Genomic DNA, 18,672 nt, shown 5'->3' on the forward strand with positions numbered 1-18,672 from the left:
AGTAGCGGGCTTGGGAGTGGTCTACCTCATTGTCGTCATTTGTTCTTATCTACTTTTTGACATTTAGACTCCATTCGATTTGGTTGTATTAACGGGATGATTTTCATATCCCTTACTTATGATCACTTAACTCTACAACTTAACTATTTATGTTATCTAAATTACTTCTTTACTTGTTGTTCGCACTACACTCTTGGGAAATTAAACCAAGGCTCGTGACACCTCCATATGATGGGGATTGCCTAGAGGAAGGGCCCCGACTTATGGGGGTGTTACACTTAGCTATTATATTTAATTCATAGTAACATCTCCTTGTTTAATTGTTTGAGTAGCAACTCCTTGTTTTTTTTTTCCGGAGGGCCAAGAAGAATAAGGGCAAGATGCTCTCGGTTGTAGATCTCTTTGTTGATACCCACGCCAAGAAGACAAGTAAGGGTAAGTTGATCTTCACGAAGGCAAAAGATCAAGACTTATATGTAAGTGTCAAAAATTTAATTTCTTAATGTGTTAATTATAAGTTTTATCAATTTTTAGACAAGTAACCTCTAACCATTAACGTTTTATCAATTTTGTAGGATCGATTCCTTGTCCGAAAGAATAACAACCCGGACATTGCCGACAACGAGCTATGATTTGATCTTGTTGAGGGGTTCCAAAGAGGAGATGTGTACGGAACCGGGACGGCAAAAGAGCTTCACTACGATCCTCCAACAAGAAGAGGGCCCTCCTCCGAACAACAAACTTATGCCCCGGGTATCGTAAGTCAGCTCCAATCTCAAATTGTCGTCAAAGATAAGCGGGACGCCGAGAGAGATGAAAAAATAAGGAGGATGAAAGAGGAAATGGATAGGATGACCTCCTATTTCGCCAATTGCAACAGTGAGTGGCGCCCGCAAGAAAATGATCCTAGAGATCCTAATTATGGGGGTGGTAGTGGAGCGGGAGCAAGTTTCCCGGTTATGTAGTTAGGTTATTAGAGAAAACGTTATTGTCGGATGATGTTAAGCACCAAAACTCGTAATTGTGTGTATGAAACTTGATTTGATGTATAAAATTTGGACATGTTTGGCTTCCCTTGTGTTATCTGCTGGTGTTGTTGGTTTCTTTGCAGGTTTTTACGTATTTGGCTAGGTCAAAAACGATTTTTAGGCGAAATGTGAGAGAAATGAGAGGGGTATTTTCGAAATAAGCGAAATGTGTGGGATTTAACAAATCTCATTAACAATTAAGATACAGCTCAAATCTCTAAGGGTAAGATTATTGGTAGTCTTGAGACAAGACTTTGGTAAGTCTTAAGACAAAACTCACTCAAGACTACCATTTTACCAATAATTTTTCAAAGTCTCACCAAAGTTGAGTCTTAGATATTTCCAAGACTCAACTTAGGACTTTGGTAACTCTTGACCCCACATTCAAAGAAAATTATCCAATAAATGTATTTTATGTGTCATTTTTTTTTTAAGTTTGTTAAAAACAAAAGTGAAATGGAGTCTAAATGAATCTGAGCATTATAAAAATTAGTGCAGAGCTAATATGCCAAAATTTTAAAATTTTGATTGGTGATAATCTCACATTAACCCTCACCTCACCAATCCACCAATACCCACTTAATTTCACGAACAAATCTCCAAAACCCATCAATTATGAACACCCATCTCATCAAAATCTGATCTTTCCATCAAATCCAAAATCATGAGCTTCTGCAGTAATAAAAATGAAGTGTATGGAAAAGCTTCATTCATCACCTTCATATTCATCACTATTCTAACAATCTCTTTTTTGTTCATGATCGGCACCGTCGATTTCCGATCACATTTCTCCCCTTTCCTTCTTTCTCAGCCCTCCAATTGGGTCCCACCTTGCCGGACTTTGTCTCCTTTGAGGGTTTACATGTACGACATTCCCCGGAGATTCAATGTAGGGATGCTCCGTCGTGGAGATTCCGATGAATCTCCGGTGGCGGAGGAGAATCTTCCGCCATGGCCGCGGAGTTCTGGGTTGAGGAAGCAGCATAGTGTTGAGTATTGGATGATGGGTTCTTTGCTTTATAATAGCAATCATAATGATAGTAAAAAGGGGGATGAAATGAAGATGATGGAAGCAATTAGGGTTTTTGATCCGGAGATTGCTGAAGTTTTCTTTGTGCCGTTTTTTTCGTCGTTGAGTTTTAATGTTTATGGCCATAATATGACTGATCCTGTTACTGAGCGTGATAAGCAACTCCAGGTACATTTTGTTTATGCTGATTCCTGTTAAGTTTCTGATGTTTCTTGTTGTAAGTTTGTAACCGATACACGAAAGAATTAAAGAACGCAAATGAATAAACTGTTGGGAAATTTACGCCAAATTACCCACACGTAGATAACTGTAAACAACAATAAGACGAGACAGAAATATAGGGTAAATACCCAGGGCAAAACCCTCCAAATCCGGAGGTAAAACCCACAGCCAATCGAGCAATCCACTATAATAATAGTACCAGTACAATCCACCGTCCCGAATAATACACCAATTCGGAACCCACAATGATTTAGGAAAAACCAAATCTAAACCCTAGAACAATTGACAAATTCCACCAACTGACTAGTAAGACGATCTAGATTAAACCTCCTAAATAATGTGTAAATCCGTATACAAGACCGTATACAAAGAACTATACTCACCTCGATTAGCTGAACCCGAGATAAGAATCTCGACTACAAAATCACCTTGCTCCTGCCACCCAACCACACACTAACCCAAGATAAGAACCGTCTTGTGTCAAACCGTGTGTGAGAAGACCCAAGAAAACAGACCCGTTTCTTGTTAGAAGAAATAGCACCAATTGAGCTCACGCTCAATTAAACCTGCAAGTTTTACCTTTTGTGTTTGTGTGTTGTATGTCGTACGCCTGTGTGCTCCTTATTTCCCAATTTGCCAAAAAAGGAGAACCCTTCTTATTGGAAAACAAACAGTCAACTTACATGGCTTACCAAACAAGCCGTGGACTTTGTCCACTAAACAAACACTCTTATTCTTATTTCATAAGACAAGTTCTAAAGAGAACTTTTGGGCTGGACACAAATTGGGTCACGACCCAACAAATCTCCCCCTCCAGCCCAAGAGTAAGCGAGGAATTAACCATTGACCTTCCGTACTGACCAGCTGCACACCCGAGTTAGTATCCTCACCCTAACTCACAACCACGGCCAATGCACCGTGTATAGCCGTACCAACTTAGCAGCATCACTTGAGTTTGGAGAGGAGTCTCTCCCCCTCACTCTTACCACCCTTGCCCCCGTCTGCAACCTGGAAACTAACATGTCGACTCTTTTCGTTTTTCCAGCCAACATGTGAGCTCTTCAGACGGTATAACCCACGATGCAACTCCCTTTCATAAGAACCATTGAACCCTTAGTCATCTTCACCACTCCCCCATGAGCTTTAAACCCATAACCTTGAGAGTCTAATTGACTAAGTGAAATTAGATTCCGTCTCAACTTTGGAGCATAAGCAACCCGATCCATAATGTGCACCACCCCATAAGAAGTCTTGAATTTCACCACCCTAATACCCATGACATCCACCGTTGAATTATCCGCCAAACTCAACTTCTTAGTCACACCCAATTGGAGCTCTTCAAAACATTCTTTCCGGAAGCATCGTGCCCATTTGAGACCTCAAGTAATTCATCACCATCAGTTAAGAAGCAGCTACTACTCCCTTCACTTCCTTCACCGACAACCAAGTTGGTGTCACTCTTGCCTTTCCCGCTTTTATTAGGACAAAACCTCCTAATATGCCCAAGTTCACCACACTTGTAACATTTCACATCCTTGCCCCTGTTTAATGATCGACCTCTCCCATTATGAGCAACTGCAGCCGTATCTCCGCTGCCACTGTGCACCCCAGCCTTGTCCTTCTTCCTCGCATCAAAAGACAATAGAGCTGCTTGCGCTTGATCCATAGTAATGGTATCCTTTCCGCACAAGATTGTATCCACATAATTTTCATATGTATCCGGGAGAGAGTTAAGGAGTAATAATGCTTTGTCTTCCTCCTCCAACTTTACCTCGATTTTGTTCAACTCATCTAAGAGTCCATTAAACATGTTCATATGCCCAATGAAATTTCCATCCTCATCCATCCTCAACCGATACAACCGCCGCTTCAAAAACAACTTATTGGTCAAGCTTTTAGCCATATACAACTTTTCCAATTTTTCCCATATCGCCGATGGAGAGTCTTCATCAAGAATGCAATTAATGACTGAATCTGAAATACACAACCTGATGGTACTAGCACACTTCGTACACACCTCTTCCCAGTCATCAGCACTCATCGTTTCCGGTTTACCACTGACCCCCTTCAAGGCTCTAGCCAAGCCAAGATGAACCAGAAGGTTCATCCTCCTTTGCCAGAGGGTGAAGCTACTGTTTCCGTCAAACTTCGGTACACCAAACTGAGACCCCATATTTGACGTCATTGTCAATTAAACCGCCACCTGGACAAGTCCAACCTGGCTCTGATACCACTTGTTGGGAAATTTACGCCAAATTACCCACACGCAACGCAAGCACAATCGACAATATAAAACCAAAAGTAGATAATTGTAAATAACAATAAGACGAGACAGAAATATAGGGTAAATACCCAGGGCAAAACCCCCCAAATCCGGAGGTAACCCACAGCCAATCGAGCAATCCACTATAATAATAGTACCAGTACAATCCACCGTCCCGAATAATACACCAATTCGGAACCCACAATGATTTAGGAAAAACCAAATCTAAACCCTAGAACAATTGACAAATTCCTCCAACTGACTAGTAAGACGATCTAGATTAAACCTCCTAAATAATGTGTAAATCCGTATACAAGACCGTATACAAAGAACTAACTGACCTCGATTAGCTAAACCCGAGATAAGAATCTCGACCACAAAATCACCTTGCTCCTGCCACCCAACCACACACTAACCCAAGACAAGAACCGTCTTGTGTCAAACCGTGTGTGAGAAGACCCAAGAAAACAGACCCGTTTCTTGTTAGAAGAAATAGCACCAATTGAGCTCACGCTCAATTAAACCTGCAAGTTTTGCCTTTTGTGTTTGTGTGTTGTATGTCGTACGCCTGTGTGCTCCTTATTTCCCAATTTGCCAAAAAAGGAGAACCCTTCTTATTGGAAAACAAACACGCAACTTACATGGCTTACCAAACAAGCCGTGGACTTGGTCCACTAAACAAACACTCTTATTCTTATTTCATAAGACAAGTTCTAAAGAGAACTTTTGGGCTGGACACAAATTGGGACACGCCCCAACATAAACAACTAGATTTACGTGGTGTTAGCTACATCAACTTAGACAAAAGAGGGATTCTTTTATTAATCGCGAGGAGTACGTCTTATGAGAGTTAACCGAAAGGCGACAGACCGATTCAACGCATATTCTAACATTTCTCCAAGTTATTTTTGTTTGTAGAGTGTGCTTGTAGTATGTAGTGTGTGTGTGTGTGTGATTTAGTAGTGACTGGGGATTGGGTCGAATTGTTTTGTTCGTTACTACCTATCTCATTGTTAATCGTTGATGATGGGGTTTAGGAAATCAAGTTTTATCGTTGTGTGGAATTTGAGGTCACGTGAACTACGGAGGGCATCTAGGCCATCTACAATAGTAGGGTCTTGGATCACCGGATTCACTCGACCCTAGTGAATTGCAAATTCGTTTGACTGTAATTGAGTTTATTGTATCATTCATATCGAATTAGGCAATGCAATGCTCCTTCCAAGAATCTACCATTGCATCAATCTAAAACTGATCTCCTAGTAGTTGACACCTGTCAAATATTTCATACTATCTCTCTAATGTCCTGAGATTTCTCTCACCTTATCATTGGAAAAGCCAAATAAATAACTCAACTTCTATATAATTAACCTACCCGTACTGCCGTACACAAGGAGTGGCCATCAATGAGGGCTTCAGAAGTTTCTTAATAAAGACTGTTTTGCTTAAAAAAAGAAACCATTTGGTTTGTGGATGCCTGAAACGTTTTCAACACATAAATACTGATTTTCGTTGTAAGAGTTTCCGACAAAGTTACGTGTCTGACATAACTGCTGAGCTACACAATTCACTGTCTTTTCCATGCATACTCTGATCACTGGTGTTTATTTTAGCCATCACTCATCAGTTATGAATTTGGACTTCCACAGTTAGCTTCAAATGTGGTGTAATAGTACGCCTCGACTATGATCAGTTGAAATAAGTTTGGTTTTTGAATGAGTTTAAACACATGTATGAACTTAACAAACTTCTCTGACTGAATTCACTTCAAATGCCCCTATTTCTCTTGAAAGAATGAAAGGTGTAGAAATGTTTTATAGCTCTTGGTAAGAATTGTTGTGGCCTTGATGTCGTTAACTGCTTATCTGTGAATCAAGCCAAAGGAAATATTCATGAAGGAAATGTATAAGTATCAAACTATTTAATGGGTAATAAATATTTGCTTATACTTTATGAAATGTTCTTTCACATTCTGTAGTTCACTAGTGACTTTCACCATCGCGTTTTCTGACGTACACTAGCTAGTTGTTTGACTCATTTCCCCTCAATTCAAGACTGAAAAAGAAAAGGTCATCGACCGATTAAAGTGGTGCATGAATTTTGTTGTAGTTCTATCTAGACTATATAGTCATCATACATGATGGTGGTGTTGCTGATGAGTCACTACTAGACTACGGAATATAAAAATATGAAAGTACTACTCTCCTGCTACTGTGGTTATATTATTGCCTTTTGTCTGGCTCATTTTCTCTCCTAGGGAAAGCCAAATATTTGGAAGTTGCTTCATGCTGAAGGTACCACATTATTGTCTAAATGTTGTGCAAGTCTGGTAGAGATTGAACAGACGCTGTAGGATGACATTTTCCCTTTCCATCACATTTTTATCTCATTTACCAATCTGAAGTCCAGTTGATGTAATATCACCCTTTCCATCACAGTGCTGCATCTTAGAAAGTCAAAGCAACCAGTACCTTCACTATCTTCGGTGTTGTCATAACTTGTAAGCTTTCTGGCACAAGCGTGATTGATAATCAACTAGGCTTCTCAATGCTTTGAAGGATTTTGACCTGCAAAGGTTCACTATTTGCAATCTTGAGAGAGCCAATCCAACATGGTTTTGGATATGCAATTGTGGCTAATGCTTAAGTTTGCTGATAATTTTATGAATATTTCTTCTTTTCTGTATACATCTCAAAGTGCAAGGCTGAAATTTATGCTATTCATTACCCATGCTATTGCACTGGACTTGATAGAAAACAGTAAAATGTAAGTGTAAAATGTAGATTACATTTTTCTATGTGCTGATGAATTTGAATGTCGGAAAGTTTGAACTGTCAGCATCCGTGATCAGAAAACCTCGACAGTACTAACAAGCACTTTATATTTCATCCTTTATTCAGGCTGATATACTAGAGTTTCTGAGGAAGTCCAAATACTGGCAAAGGTCTGGAGGTCGAGACCATGTCATCCCTATGCATCACCCAAATGCTTTCAGGTTTTTGCGCGATCAGGTCAAGGCATCAATCCTCATTGTGGCAGATTTCGGCCGTTACTCGAAAAGCATGTCAAACCTGAGGAAAGACGTTGTTGCTCCATATGTTCATGTTGTAGATTCATATACAGACGATGATGCGCCAGATCCCTTTAAATCTCGCACCACTCTTTTGTTTTTCCGTGGAAGGACTGTGAGAAAAGATGTAAGTTTGTGTTTAGGTCACTTCCCCCCATCCTTCTCTTACAATCTTTGCGGTCCTTCACTGTTCAAATCTGAGCTAAATCGGATCATTTACCCACCCTCTCCTCCCTCCCTCCCTAAAAAAATTCCCATCTTTTTTCGGTTGAAAATAATCTGTAAATTTGGTATTTACCAGGAAGGTGTTGTTCGTGCTAGATTGGCAAAGATCCTTGTTGATTATGAAGATATACATTATGAACGGAGCGTTGCATCAGAGGAAAGCATCAAATTGGTATGTGGCAAATGTTTTTCTGTATGTGAATTCTCATTGATGTAAACATTAGATGGATGCTATATAGTAGCTAATTAAGTCTATTTACCTTATTAATAGTTTCGACGTGGAAATGACCCAATTGACCTGACAAGCGACCTATGACCTGAAAACAACCTGACAAACTCGTACCCAAGAGTTCCAATAATAGTGCTCCTGAAATGACCTGGATCCATAATGACCCAACCTCAACACCATCTGAATTGACCCATTTGCCAGGTGATCCTCGTGAAGAGCCCTCTTTCTGAAGTGCCAGGAATGAGGAAACTAAAATACACTCGAAGTAGTTTCCAAGTAAAATGCTCTTTACTGTTAGAAGTAAGCAGCAGCTTGTTTGGGACCCCCCTTTACTGTCATCCCTTTCCCTATGACAGTATGACCTAAGACTCTAAAGTCTAGAGTTGGTTTTTTTTTTTTTTTTTTTTTCTTTGGCTTTTCCCATGGGTTAAGAGACTTAATTATAGACTTATAATTGGTTTTCTCAAGTGATTGTTTTGAAAGTTCGTATATAACTAATGCATCTCCGTGTATCAGTCGACACAGGGCATGCGTTCATCAAAGTTCTGCCTAGACCCAGCTGGGGACACCCCTTCATCATGTCGTCTATTTGATGCTATAGTGAGCCATTGTGTGCCCGTGATTGTTAGTGACCAAATCGAGCTCCCATTTGAGGACGAGCTTGACTATTCCAACTTCTCCATCTTCTTCTCTACTGAAGAAGCATTAAAACCAGGTTACATGGTGGAGGAGCTTCGTAAAGTTCCAGAAGAAAAATGGCTTAACATGTATAAGAAGCTGAAGAACATCTCCCATCATTATGAGTTTCAGTACCCCCCAAAGCGAGAGGATGGCGTCAATATGTTATGGAGGCAAATTAGGCATAAGGTTCCGGGTGTAACACTTGATGCTCATAGAACCCGAAGATTAAAAATCCCAGATTGGTGGGATAACAGGAGAATGAGATAGTTGTTTCATGTTTGTAACTAAATTGGCTTTTGTTTTTGTGTACACTGTACAGTACATTTTCACAGTCCAGTTCCATTTTTACAAGAGAAATTAGGTATATAGATTGTTTGCGACACCACTTTTGATCTTGTCAGATTTGATTCATTGTATTTCTGGATTCTTGTCGCGAATTCATCAATTATCTTTGTGCCTCCCTATTCTATTTATATATCACATCCTTTTTATTTACTTTTTAAAGAACTTCACGAGTAATACCAATACTTTAGTAGCTCTGCAATGCGTTGGTTCGCGGTTCGCCACAAGAAGAAACCCAAGAAGTTCCACATGTGAGTATTGTCCTACATTGATAACAGAGGAGAGAGTTTACTAATTTATAAGTCAACAGCTACTTCCTCTATTGTCAATTGATTTTAGTGTAAAACCTTCTTGGACTTATAAAACGGATACTCTTTCCTCCATTTAAATAAGGCTCAGATCCGTTTGCATGATTTATCACCACAGTTATAGGTGCATATATAGAAGACAATCTAATTATGTATGTGAATTGTAAATTAGGTGCATATATAGAAGACAATCTAATTATGTATGTGAATTGTAAATTATAGTGAAGTGTGTGTCGATTTGTAATTGGAAATGCACAAATTCTCATTGTAGACGGGAGATATCCGTCTATAGTTGTAGATGAGCCAAATATTCACTCACTTTAAACATATTTGACCCGTCTTTCACTTTAGACGGATATATCCGTCATAGTGAAATTAATTGTTGGAAATGTGTGTCCAAAATAACAAGGGTACATGTAGAGACTAGAGTTTTGCATAATTGACTTATTTTTGGCCTAATGGGTCCACGTCATCACTTATTTTTTTTTTTTTTTTTTTTTTCAGTTTTTATATAAAATCGTTAAAGTCCCTAGCGGCTTATATGTGTACACTTTCCAACAGCTAATATAAATTTTAGAAAAAAAAAAAGAAATGAAACCGCCCAAGTTCTTGGCGGCTTTCTAAGTTTTGCATAATTGACTTCAATACCAAATGCATGCTGCAGCCTTTTTTTCACTTTTAGAAAATAGAAAAGGATAAGCTGTCTAGTTTCCTAGCAGCTTTACTATATCAGTACAAGCAAACACACATTACACAAACTTAAAGTGATAGATATAAGCGACTGTTTGGGCCAAATTTTACACATTAGGCCAATAGAAGATAGGTCTGTCAAGACTTGGGCCAAGCAAACTAATAGCCACGAGGAGCCCGTGCGCTAAGAATAGTCATGGAGATTTTAGGGAGAATAGGGTTCTAGACAGCAAATCATGGAAAGAAGCCCAATCATATCCGGACGCAACTTACTTACGCGGCAAGCAACCTAAACCCTATTAGGGTTTAGGTCCTATATATAGACAAGGAGGAGGAGAAGGAGGATTCATTCAGAAACACATACACGGGCATCACGCTTTGTGCTAGCTAGAATATCGTGCAATTTCCTTTATACTCGTTCTCATATTAAAAGTTAGTGCAATCATTGGAAGGGTACCGTCCCTTCTCGCGGTCGTTTCCCACATTGGGTTTTCCGCGTCACCAAATCTCTTGTGTCAAATCTTTGTTTACATCTTTATTTTACATACTCAGCATTCATACAGATGATATAGTTCCTATACAACGAATAAGATCACTTTGACCTAGTTTAACCTAATTCGGTATAAAATTACCAAAACAGTTTGACGCCCACCGTGGGGCATTGTGGTCGTCATCGTTAGTTACTCAAATACAGAATGGACGAAGGCAAACAAACATCATCAGCCGGGTCAGGAAGTAGTCAGCCGCTGATACCACCAAATCCCATCCAGAATCCAGCATCAACGGCTCAAACTCAGGCTCCCGGACACACATCAAGAACCACACCCGCGGCAAAAGTCACCTTTCCTCCCAGGACTCCTGCCGTGGCGACGCATTCCAAATCTGATAAGGGACCTGGAAGCTCGAATCTCACCCCACCGCCAAGTCCAACACAAACCCTACTTAATGGCATGGAAAACTTGCAGAAAGTGATGGAAAGCATGCGGGAAGATCAAAATAAAGCAGAAGCTCAAGAAAAGAGGAAGAACAGGGAGCTATGGGCACGGATAGACATCCTGAGACAGCAATCAAGCACACCAACAAGCACGGAGGGTGTGGACCAGGCCCCAATAGTGGAGCTCATACAGGGGGCATCAGGCAGTAGGAGCCAACCAAAGCAGATTCCAACCGAGCTGGTAACCAGATTGGATCTGACAGCAGTATCAACAGGAGAGAGGATAGTCCCACGGGGACTAGGATACCTCACACCAGATAGCTGGCAGCCTGCCAGCCACACAGAGATAGTACCAGGTAACATCCCAGCTAGTAACTTCGTTATAACTAACCAGACACCTAGTACAGGTTCTGTAGGCAGTCCACAAGTAAGCTGGCATCAAGGGACGCTTATGACGACGACCCCATTAGATAACACGCCGCATCAGAACCCTATAGAACTCAGGCCTGCAAGCAGCATTCAGAATCAGCAGATGACAGATGGCCACAACTCAGACTCGGGAAGCTTAACGAACAAGCAGTATCTAAAGTTGAGGGAGATGTTGAGCAGGGTCCCAGGGATGCTGCCTCCACTTGAAAAGGCAGCGCCTGACAGCTACGCGAACTCACCATTCGTGGATGCAATATCAATTGTCGCCATGCCAAAGGGATTCAACAACCCAAACATGATTCTCTTTGACGGCACAATGGACCCCTTTGATCACGTGAGCCAGTACAAACAAAAAATGATGACAGTAACAGCCATTGGGCACGTGAAGAAGGCCTGCATGTGTAAGGGGTTCGGGTCCACTTTGTCAGGACCAGCATTCCGATGGCTCGTAAGTCTACCTAACAGATCAATATCCACATTTGCCGATCTGGTAAATGCGTTCACTCAGCAGTTTGCAAGCAGCCGGAAGCCACAAAAGCACGCTGGTGACTTGTACCGGATCGTTCAAGGCGCCAACGAGACCATTGGGTAATCAATACCCGGTTCAATAAAGAAAAGGTGGCAGTACGTGAGTGTGACGTGTCAACAGCAGTGGAAGCATTTAGAAGGGGCTTACACCACGAGTCAGACCTATATAAGCAGCTGACTATGCAACTTGTCATAGCTTTGAAACGGTGCAAGAAAAGGCAGCAGCTGCAATCAGACTGGAAGAAGATATGCTAGCTAGAGCCAACATACCAAGCACGCCAAGCGTATCCAGCACATCGGCCATAGAGAAATCAAGCAGAAAGCAATCCACTGGAAAGAAGGAGGAGAGATATAGGCCATATGGTAGGGGAGTCAACAGAATCGACAATAGAGAAGAGAATCATCAACTCCCTATGCTGGCAGAATATGGATTCAAAACTGGCGTCAGAGGAATCCTGAAAGCACTCAGAGAAATGGGAGATGGAGTAAGGTGGCCTAGGCCACCAGTAGAAGCACAATCGTGGCGAAAAGACAGTAAGAAAAAGTGCGAGTTCCATCGTGACATCGGACATACCATGGTGGATTGCTACACTCTGCATAGGGAGATCAGACGCCTGTATGAGCAAGGGGAGCTGAGCCACCTATTACCACGTGGGGGCAAGCGGCAAGATAAGGTGGGCTTTGCAAAGCCCGCAGCACCGTCTACATGCACCAAGATAACACACGTGATAACAGGCGACTCAGACCTAAGCGGACTAATATATTCGGCGGCCAAGAGACGTGCTACTGAAACTAAGGGGGGCAGACCAGAGACCTCTAGCAGAGTTTACCACAGCGACCTGCTTGCTGTCGCCTTCGACGAGGAAGATATACACGACTGCCAGGAACACCATGATGCACTTATCATAACACTATCAATGGCCAATTGTACGGTTAGAAAGGTTCTGGTAGATATTGGTAGCTCGGTCAATCTAATCATGCTAAAAACCATAGAAAACATGGGGTTCAGCGAGAAGGACTTGCAGAAGAAGACCATCCCGCTGGTGGGGTTCAGTGGGGAAACAGCTAACTCATTGGGAGAGATCGTGATTCCAACCTACGCAGGAGGAATCAATAAACAAGTGAGATACCTGGTCATAGATGGACCGTCTACCTACAAAGTTATCCTCGGAAGACCATGGCTGCATCTAATGAAGGCAGTCCCCTCAACGTATCATCAATGTGTGAAGTTCCCCACGCCCTGGGGAGTAGAAAAAAATACGTGGAGATCAGGAGGAAGCTAGAGGCTGCTACAAAAAGGTATTGAAGTGCACAGCCAGTCCTCCAGCATAACAATTACAGAAGCAGCGCGTCCAGGACTAGTACATTGAGCCCCCAGCCGAGGAGCTGGATCAAATCAACCTGGACAAGTTGCACCCAGAAAGAACTGTGCTAATAGGGGCAGGATGCACGAGCGACCTCAGGCAGCACCTAATCGAATTTTTGCAAGCCAATATGGATTGTTTCGCATGGTCCCATGATGACATGATAGGAATAGACCCATCTATCATAACATACAAGCTCAGCGTAGACCCAGGATGCAAGCCTATCTAGCAGAGACGAAGAAAATTTGCAGTTAGAAGGAATAAAGTTATCAATCAAGAGGTGGATAGCCTGCTAGCAGCTAACAAGATAAGAGAGGTAAAATATCCAGAATGGCTATCAAATGTGGTAGTAGTGCCTAAGAAGAATGGAAAGTGGAGAGTATGCGTGGACTTCACCGACCTCAACAAAGCATGTCCAAAAGATCCCTTCCCGCTACCACACATTGACGCAATGGTAGATGCGACAGCTGGACACGAGATGTTAACATTCTTGGACGCCTGAAGTGGTTACAACCAAATCAAAACGGATCCAGCATATCAAGAGAAGACAGCATTCATGTCTGAAAGGGGGATATATGCTACAACGTCATGCCCTTCGGCCTGAAGAATGCGGGGGTCCACGTATTAGAGATTGGTGAACCGGATGTTCAAGGAACAAATAGGAAGAACTATGGAGGTATACATTGACGATATGGCAGTAAATTCGGAGAAGGCCAAGGATCACATGCGGCATCTGGCGAACCTTCAGCACACTCAGAGAATACGAAATAAAGCTGAACCCTTCCAAATGCACCTTTGGAGTTTCTTCCGGAAAATTCTTGGGCTACATTGTAACTCAAAGGGGAATAAAAGCCAACACAGAGTAGATTACGACAGTGTTACAACTAGAGTCACCGGAAAAGCCAAAAGATGGGCAACGGCTAGCAGGCAAGGTAACAGCCTTGAGTAGGTTCATCTCGAGATCCTCAGATAAATGTAGGCTGTTCTACGACATATTGAGGAAGAGTTAGAGGTTCGAATGGACCACAGAGCACGAGCAAGAATTCATGGAGCTGAAGCACTACCTCAGCACCACGCCATTACTATCAAAACCAGAACAGGGAGAACCAATGTTCCTTTATCTAGCCGTCACGGAGGTAGCAGTAAGCGCGGTCCTAGTCAGGGAGCAAGACAAGGAGCAAAGGCCAGTCTACTATGTAAGCACGTCTCTACTGCCAGCAGAGACTAGGTACACACCTCTCAAAAAATTGGTACTTGCACTTGTAATTGCCTCTTACAAACTGCGCCCTTATTTTGAGTCCCACACCATACATGTTGTGGCTAACTACCCGCTAAAATCTATAATGAGAAAGCCTGAGTTATCAGGCAGAATGTCGAAATGGTCCGTACACTTCAGTGGGTATGACAATAGGTATGACCCAAGAACGGCGATAAAAGTCACAAGCATTAGCAGATTTCGTATCACATTTCAGCCCAGCTATCCAAAACTTGGCAGGCAAAAAAATCCTAACCCTCAAAGAGGATAAGGAAGCAGAAGTCTGGCAAATGCATATTGATGGTGCCTCCAATCAAAGGAGGGTATGGGTAGGCCTGATCTTGCGATCTCCACACGGGGATCTGATAGCGCAAGCGGTTAGTTGTGAATTTAAGACAACTAACAATGAAACAGAGTACGAAGCCTTGATACTAGGGATGCAGCTAGCTCTGGAGTTGGGAGTTATAAACCTACAGGTTTATAGCGATTCCTTGCTTATAGTCAACCATGTGAATGATGAATATGTAGCCAGGGATTCAAAGATGATAGCCTACCTGAAAGTAGCGAAGGAGCTTAAGCAGAAATTCAAAGATTGTAAGCTCAAACAGGTCCCTAGAGACCAGAATGTGGATGCTGACGCCCTAGCAACCCTGGTGGCAACCTTCAAGCCAAAAGAGCTGACTAGCATCCCCATCGCGCATGTATTGGAACCATCAATCCAAAAGGTAGAGGAAGTAGACAAATGAGAGCTAGAAGACCAGCAAGATGGAGCAACAGTTCTTTCAAGCACAGACGACCAGTCAGCTGACCCGGATTAGCGTATGCTATACCTAGATTGGCCGAGGCACGGTAAGCTGCCAGATGACAAAAAGGAGGTAAGGGGTTTTAAAATGAAAGCCTCCAGATTCACGCTGATTGACAATGTGCTTTTTAGAAAGTCACTGGCAGGACCCTACTTACGGTGCCTGGATAAACAAGAAGCACATACCGTATTGCATGCCCTCCACAGTGGCGAATGCGGAAACCATGCAGGGGGTAGGAGTCTGTCAAACAAAGCCCTCAGACAAGGCTACTTCTGGCCTACAATAAGGGTAGACTCAGCAGAATACGCTCGGAAATGTGACGCCTGCCAGCGGTCAGCGCCAATGATCCACCAGCCAGCAGAACCTTTGCATCCCATCATTTCCCCTTGGCCATTCATGACATGGGGAATGGACATCGTGGGCCCTCTGCCTAGAGCCCCAGGAAACAGACTGTGGATGCTAGCAATGACAGACTATTTTTCAAAGTGGATAGAGGCAAAAGCATTCACGGAGGTAAAAGATAAGCAAGTCATTTCTTTTATCAAACGTAATATCATCTGTAGATTTGGTTCCCATCAAAAATTATATGTGGCAACGGATCACAATTCGTGTCAAAAGACGCGGAAGGATACTGTGCCAGATGGAACATCTCTCTAAAAAAGTCAGCACCCAGGACTCCAAAGTCCAATGGGCAAGTTGAATCTAGCAATAAGATCATCATGGACAATTTAAGAAGAAGATTAGAGGAGTTAGGAGGAAAGTGGGCAGATGAGTTGCCGCTGGTACTATGGTCAGACAGAACTACACCAAAGACGGCGACATGCCAAACACCCTTCAGCCTGGTGTTTGGCGCAGAAGCAGTAATTCCATCAGAAGTTCTAGTTCCAACCCAAAGGTATGGATGTATGACATGGGAACTGAATAGTGCAGAAATGATCAGGAGCCTGAACACGATAGATGAGCTGCGAGCAAGCGCAAAGATACGCCTGGATGCCTTCAAACAGTCAGTCGCCAAAAGCTACAACAAGAACGTAAAAATCAGGCTCCTGGAGGTAGGATACCTGGTTCTCCGCGAGGTGTTCCAAAACACCAGGAATCGCAAAACAAGCAAATTCGCCTATAAATGGGAAGGTCCATACCAGGTTGAAGGCATTGTTGGCCATGGGGCGTACAGATTAATGACCATGGATGGTCACATAATACACAAACAATGGAACATACTTCACCTGAAAAGGTATCACTTTTGATAACATGTAGAATTTAATGTACAAAGTTTGTATCCAGAAAATGCTAAAAAAAAATTGTTAGTAGGCATACTACCAACTTTTATTTCACTCTTTTTTATTTGTTTACGTTTCTTTAAACTTAAAACTACTATTGGAGTTGTGTGGTCTGTAGCTTCCTGGGACCACGATTGCTCTGGAACCCCATGAGATAGCGCCAGGTACTTCACATTGTTCTAGTAGATTTTCTCTATTTTGGGCTCTTTTGAAAATACCACTCTGCACTCTAATATCTATGGTACGTTGAAAGTGTTGCCAGCAGGACTGTCAACTGTGAAGACAGGGTGACAAGGCACAGGCACTCCAATATGCCTAACCTAATTCTCCAATAGGAGCACTCTCATCAGGCGGCTTGTGGAACATACGAAGGGGAGCTTGGCCGTCAGCTCAAAGCTCACACAGCTACCCCGGATACCACCACCAACAGTAGCTATCAACACCGAGTATTCGGCATAGTCAGGGCCCCAGCATGCATGCACAAACATATGGAGCGCAGGGATCTCTGAGCTACCAGGATCCTGCAACGTTCCACTGGTCCTAGATTGACGATAAACTTGCCTAAGGTACGCCGCTGTTCGCTTTAAACGTGATGAACACACCTTGCGTCATGAACAAGGTTAAGTAGTCAAAATGCAGCATATGTCTAAATCAGTCATTGGACTGACACGGCAGCTAGCTAAGTCTAAATCAGCCTTCTCAAGTTGACACGACAGGTCTAAATCAACCTTTTAGGTTGACACGGCCACCTCCAATCAGAATGCGGCGTACGTCTAAATCAGCTCCCTGGGCTGACACGACAGCTAGCTAAGTCTAAATCAGCCTTCTCAGGCTGACACGACAGGTCTAAATGAACCTCCTAGGTTGACACGGCCACTACCAACTTAAATCAGCCATTGGGCTGACGCAACGGCTCCCTGAGCTAAGTCTGACCACCTGATATGTGACTAAATCTATAAAATCAACAAATAAGTCACGACATAAGTAAAAAACTTGCCAAAACTGGGCAAGGACCATTTCAAAATATGGCCAAACATGCCACCAAGCCAAGCATGGCCCAGAGTTTAAAGAACGCCACCACGGCGGAAACCACAAAACGAAAGTGTTTTAAAAGTACTTACAAGTCCGCGCCATCACAGGGCCAGACTACCAATCACAAAAATTTAAAATATTTTTAACTACAGGCCAGGTCAATGACCTCCCTCTCAGGCACCTCTTGTGCGTTTTCCTGCTGACTCCCCATTTCAGGTACAGGACCAGGCTGCACTTTTTCATCGCCAATAGCCTCTTGGATCTCCACAACAACAGTAGCCTCCTGGAAAGAACCAGCTTCCTCAGCAGCAGTCTGCTCCATCAACGCGGGGGAGTTCACCTTGCCAACCTCGGGCATCAGCACGCTCAAGTCAGGTTGAACAAGGTAGAAGATCTCCAACTGCCTCTCTTCCTCCTCAATGGATTGCAGGGTAGGGGGCTCAGCCAGCGCAGTACGCATTCCACTGATCTTGCCCCGCCAGGTAGCATAAGCAACAATATTGGTGGCAAGGGAGATCAGCTCGCTGATCTTTTCATCAGAGCGCTTGAGGGCATCAGAGAAGGTATTGCACACTTCTTGAGTGCGTGCCAGCTGGTCTACTTCCTCCTTCAACTTGTTCTTGGCTCCAGTCAGCTCAGCCTTTAGCCCCGCTACGCGCTCCCTCAGATCAAGACGCTGCTGCTCCAAGTCAGTGATGGTTCCAGAGAGCTCTTAATTCTTGGCATGCATAGCCCGGCTAGTGGTCTGGACCACGTTGATCATATTCCTGTTGTAGAGGGCTAACTGAAAGGTCTGTCAGCAAGAAAAGAGAGTTAGCAAATTCAGCAAGAAAGGGTCCAGAACAAGCAGCAGAAGAGGGATACGTACCATGAAAGTATTATGCACATCATTCTCGGCCATCTCCTCGGGGGAGAACTCCTTAAACGTCTCTACCAGTGAAGGAAAGAGGAGCTAATCC

General features: G+C 42.9%; 1 protein-coding gene across 1 annotated transcript; it reads left to right on the forward strand.

Annotated features, from left to right (window-relative positions):
* Positions 1 to 1,497: 1,497 nt before the first annotated feature.
* Positions 1,498 to 9,255, forward strand: LOC141626260 (putative arabinosyltransferase ARAD1). The gene is made up of 4 exons (XM_074440176.1): positions 1,498 to 2,226; positions 7,444 to 7,740; positions 7,915 to 8,010; positions 8,584 to 9,255. Exons 1-4 carry the CDS (start codon positions 1,693 to 1,695, stop codon positions 9,013 to 9,015), a joined length of 1,359 nt encoding a protein of 452 aa, XP_074296277.1. The 5' UTR covers positions 1,498 to 1,692; the 3' UTR covers positions 9,016 to 9,255.
* Positions 9,256 to 18,672: the final 9,417 nt, after the last annotated feature.

The sequence above is a fragment of the Silene latifolia genome, chromosome Y (assembly GCF_048544455.1).
Source record: "Silene latifolia isolate original U9 population chromosome Y, ASM4854445v1, whole genome shotgun sequence".
NCBI lineage: Eukaryota > Viridiplantae > Streptophyta > Magnoliopsida > Caryophyllales > Caryophyllaceae > Silene > Silene latifolia.